Below are 3,753 nucleotides of genomic sequence, written 5' to 3'. Positions count from 1 at the left end.
ATCAAAGTTTAATTAAGGTTATAATTCAGTGAGGATAGTAGTTATAAATCAATTAGAATTTACTTATCTTTAAGCTTAGTATTAGGGTTAAAATTACTATTACTCTTAAATTAGGGTTGGATTATAATTATAACCATAATCCTAACCCTCTTTCTATATCTTATATAGAATATAACCCTAATCTAACTATAATTAAACTCTAACCCTAATTGAAACCTAATCGATGGAGAATCAGGGCCTTGCTTCTTCCCTTGATTTGGAGATGGTAGATCCATCCTCTTTGATGCATGCCAGTAACAAGGATCAGACTGAGTTTCCCCCTTCTGGGGAGGGTACCTCCTCGTCAAAAGGGTCTTTTCGAATTAAAAAAGTTAATGGATGTTTGGAAAGATCGGAAGATAGACCAGTTTTCGTTATTCAACCTGAGCAGGTTTTAGAAGATGTTGACTACTGGGGCAAGCATGCTCTTATATGCAAATTTTTGGGCCTTCGTCTCTCTCTTCCTGTGTTGGAGTCCTGGGCACGTCGGGTTTGGAACCCTAAAGGAGATATGGAGATTCTTTTAGCGGCTAATAACTACTTCCTGGTTATTTTTTCAAGCATAGCAGATAGGAATAGGGCTTTTGAAGGTGGCCCTTATTTCTTTAACCAAGTTGGGCTCTTCATCAAGCCTTGGCATATGGGCTTCAACTCTGCGGAAGAGATCCCGTCGCGGGTGCCTGTGTGGGTTCGTTTGCCAAGGCTTCCGTTGGAATTTTGGAGGGAAGATATCCTCCACTCAATCTCTTTACTTCTTGGGAAACCTGTTGGATCGGCTTCACAGACTCAAGATCGTAAGGTAATCTCCTTTGCTCGCATTTGTGTTGAAGTTGATTTGAATAATCCACTACCAGACTCTATGGAAATTTGCATGGGTTCTTCCTCTTGGATTCAGCAGCTAGATTATGAAACCCTCCCATTCAGATGCAGAATTTGCCATGAATATGGTCACCTTCATCGTAGATGCCCCAGATTGAATTCTTCCCCCTTGCCTACCTCTGAACCTCCTAGGTTGAACAAGGGGAAAGCCCCAGTGTCTGATGGGCCTGTTGATAAGGAGGGATTTACCCCAGTTAAATCCCGTAATAAAGGCAAAGGCAAGAAGAGACCTTGGATGGATAGACAGAGTGATGGCACATTTAACAGGTTTGAGGTTCTGGATAACGTAGTCCAAGAAGATGGTATTCCAACTGAGCTTTCTTCTGGGGTTAAGGGTCAAGTAGAGAATCAAGAGGCAGTCGCAAGGAAGGAGGAGCCGATTCCATCGTCAGGGGTTCAACAGGTTTGTCAACTGGCTTTGGACTTGCTCTCTCATGTTCAGAATATTGGTGGCCTCCAGGAGTCACAGATTACGGTGGGTAATGCTAGCTTGGCTCCTTGTCCGGAAGCTTTGAAGGCATCTGCGGATCCTGTGAAGGGTGCTAAGGCTCCTCCTGCCTTAGGCTTGCATCAAAAACATTTTAAAAAGGGGCCTCTAGATAAGCAGTCAAGGAGTGGAAGGAAGACTTATCAAGAGAAGGTCAAGATTATGGGGGATACTTTGGTTGAGTCTGGGTCTGTGAAACCCATTGATTCCCACTTCTCCCACCCCCCTAAATGATAGTCTTATCTTGGAATGTAAGGGGGTTGAACAGCATCCCCAGAGAAAAGGTTGTTCGCAGATTAATCGAGTCTCAGGCTCCGGATGTGGTATTCATTCAGGAAACCAAGCTTTCAGTGGATGGTTTGAATAATTGTGCTCTGTATATCTGGCCCCAAGGCTACTGGCAGGGGGTGGGGGCGTTGGGCAGTTCTGGGGGGGTGGCTTGCTTTTGGAACCCGAGGAAAGTCTCCCCCTTATGGTGGGTCTCTAGTCGGTCTTCTATCTCTATGGTTGCCTCCATTTTCGAAACTGGCGAGAGATGTCTTTTCTCCAATATTTATGCTCCTACTGATCTTCTAGGTAAGACACACCTTTGGGATCATATCAATTTTGTCCGTTCTCTGGACCCGTTTCTCCCATGGATTTTGGCTGGTGACTTTAATGCTGTTATTAGTATGGATGAAAAATGAGGAGGGTTAGCCAGGCTTGATCCTTCCTCTCTTTTTCTCAGAGATAATATTGGTCTCCTTAACCTTGTTGACGTGAAGCCAATCAATGGAGTTTTTACTTGGAATAATAGGCGATGTGGTGATGCAGCTATCTCAGAACGGCTTGATAGATTTCTAGTTTCCTATTATTGGATGAGTAGTAGGTGGACTACCAATTCTGATATCCTGGATTGGAGGGGATCTGATCACTGGCCCATCAAACTTTGTGTCTCCTCTTATGGGGTCACCAAAAATCCATCCTTCAAATTTCAATTGATGTGGTTACGGGATCACTCTCTTCGGGATCTGGTGCTGGATTGGTGGTACGAAGGGCTTCCTGCTCATGGGAGGGCCATGTACACTTTTTGCAAACGGCTCCAACATGTGAAATATAGGCTTAAGAGGTGGAATAAACAACATTTTGGGAATCTGCATGCTCAGAAACTTGCTGCTCATTCCAAGCTGGATAGTGTCACTCGTCAGATTCGAGACCATGGGCTGTCCTCTGACCTTTTGTATGCTAAGTCCTTGGCCCTTAAGGACTTAGAAGAGTGGGAGCTTCGGGAGGAGATTTTCTGGAAGAAAAAATCTCGTATTGATTGGCTTCAGGAGGGGGACAGGAACACATCTTTCTTCCATAACTCGGTCAAGGCCCGTAGGCAGGGGAGCTCCTTTTCCATGCTTGTCTCGAGTGATGGAACCCAACTCTCATCCTATGGTGAAATTTCGAGGGAAGCTGTCAACTATTTTTCTAATCTTTTTACTAGGGAGAATATTGCTGCTAGAGCCGAGGAGAGGGCTATCTTGGATTCTATTCCTTGCTTGGTCTCAGATGAGATGAATGGGGCTCTTTTGGGTCCAATATTCATGCTTGAATTGGAGAAGGTTGTGTTTAGTATGAAAAAAGGCAAAGCTCCTGGCCCAGATGGATTTCCGATTGAGTTCTTCCAGGAATTTTGGGAAATAATAAAGTTTGATCTCCTTGAGGTGGTTTAGGAATCCCTTAGGAACAAACAAATGCTTAAGTCTCTGAATTCTACTTTTCTAGCTCTCATACCTAAGAAGGAGGGGGCTAATCGGATGGATCAATTCAGGCCTATTGCTTTATGTAATGTTGTCTACAAGATCATCACCAAATTGATTGCTGAGAGACTCAAACCTCTCCTTGGTGCTTTGATTTCTGCTGAGCAGGGAGGCTATGTGGAAGGGAGACAAATCTTGGATGGTGTCGTGATTGCTACGGAGGTTATTCACTCTATGGCTTCCTCTAAGGAGAGGGCGATGTTCATTAAGCTTGACATGGCTAAAGCTTATGATTGGGTGAGCTGGGAGTTCCTTCAGAATATCCTCTTGGCCTTTGGATTTAAAGAGGAATGGGTGAGTTGGGTTCTCAGTTGTGTTACCTCATCCTCCTTCTCCATTCTCATTAATGGGGAATCTTCAGATTGGTTTAGTGCTTCTCGGGGACTCCGGCAAGGGGACCCTCTTTCCCCTTATCTTTATATTATCATGGCGGAAGGTCTTGGTAGATTTATTAAATCTCAGGTGCGGCAGGGTCGTATTCATGGCTGGAGCTGGAACAATGATCTCCCTCCCTGTTCTCACCTTCAATTTGTGGATGATACTGCATTGATGGGCTTGGCT

At 44.4% G+C, this 3,753-nt stretch overlaps 1 protein-coding gene across 1 annotated transcript; it reads left to right on the top strand.

The window, feature by feature from the left end:
* Window positions 1-223: 223 nt before the first annotated feature.
* LOC131036300 (uncharacterized) lies at window positions 224-3,105 on the top strand. Its single transcript, XM_059210581.1, has 3 exons — window positions 224-1,593; window positions 1,674-1,981; window positions 2,096-3,105. Exons 1-3 carry the CDS (start codon window positions 224-226, stop codon window positions 3,103-3,105), a joined length of 2,688 nt encoding a protein of 895 aa, XP_059066564.1.
* Window positions 3,106-3,753: the final 648 nt, after the last annotated feature.

Source organism: Cryptomeria japonica, chromosome 8, assembly GCF_030272615.1.
Source record: "Cryptomeria japonica chromosome 8, Sugi_1.0, whole genome shotgun sequence".
NCBI classification, from domain to species: Eukaryota; Viridiplantae; Streptophyta; class Pinopsida; order Cupressales; family Cupressaceae; genus Cryptomeria; species Cryptomeria japonica.
The sequence above is the reverse complement of the archived record's forward strand: the minus strand, read 5'-3'. Positions and strand labels throughout refer to the sequence as shown.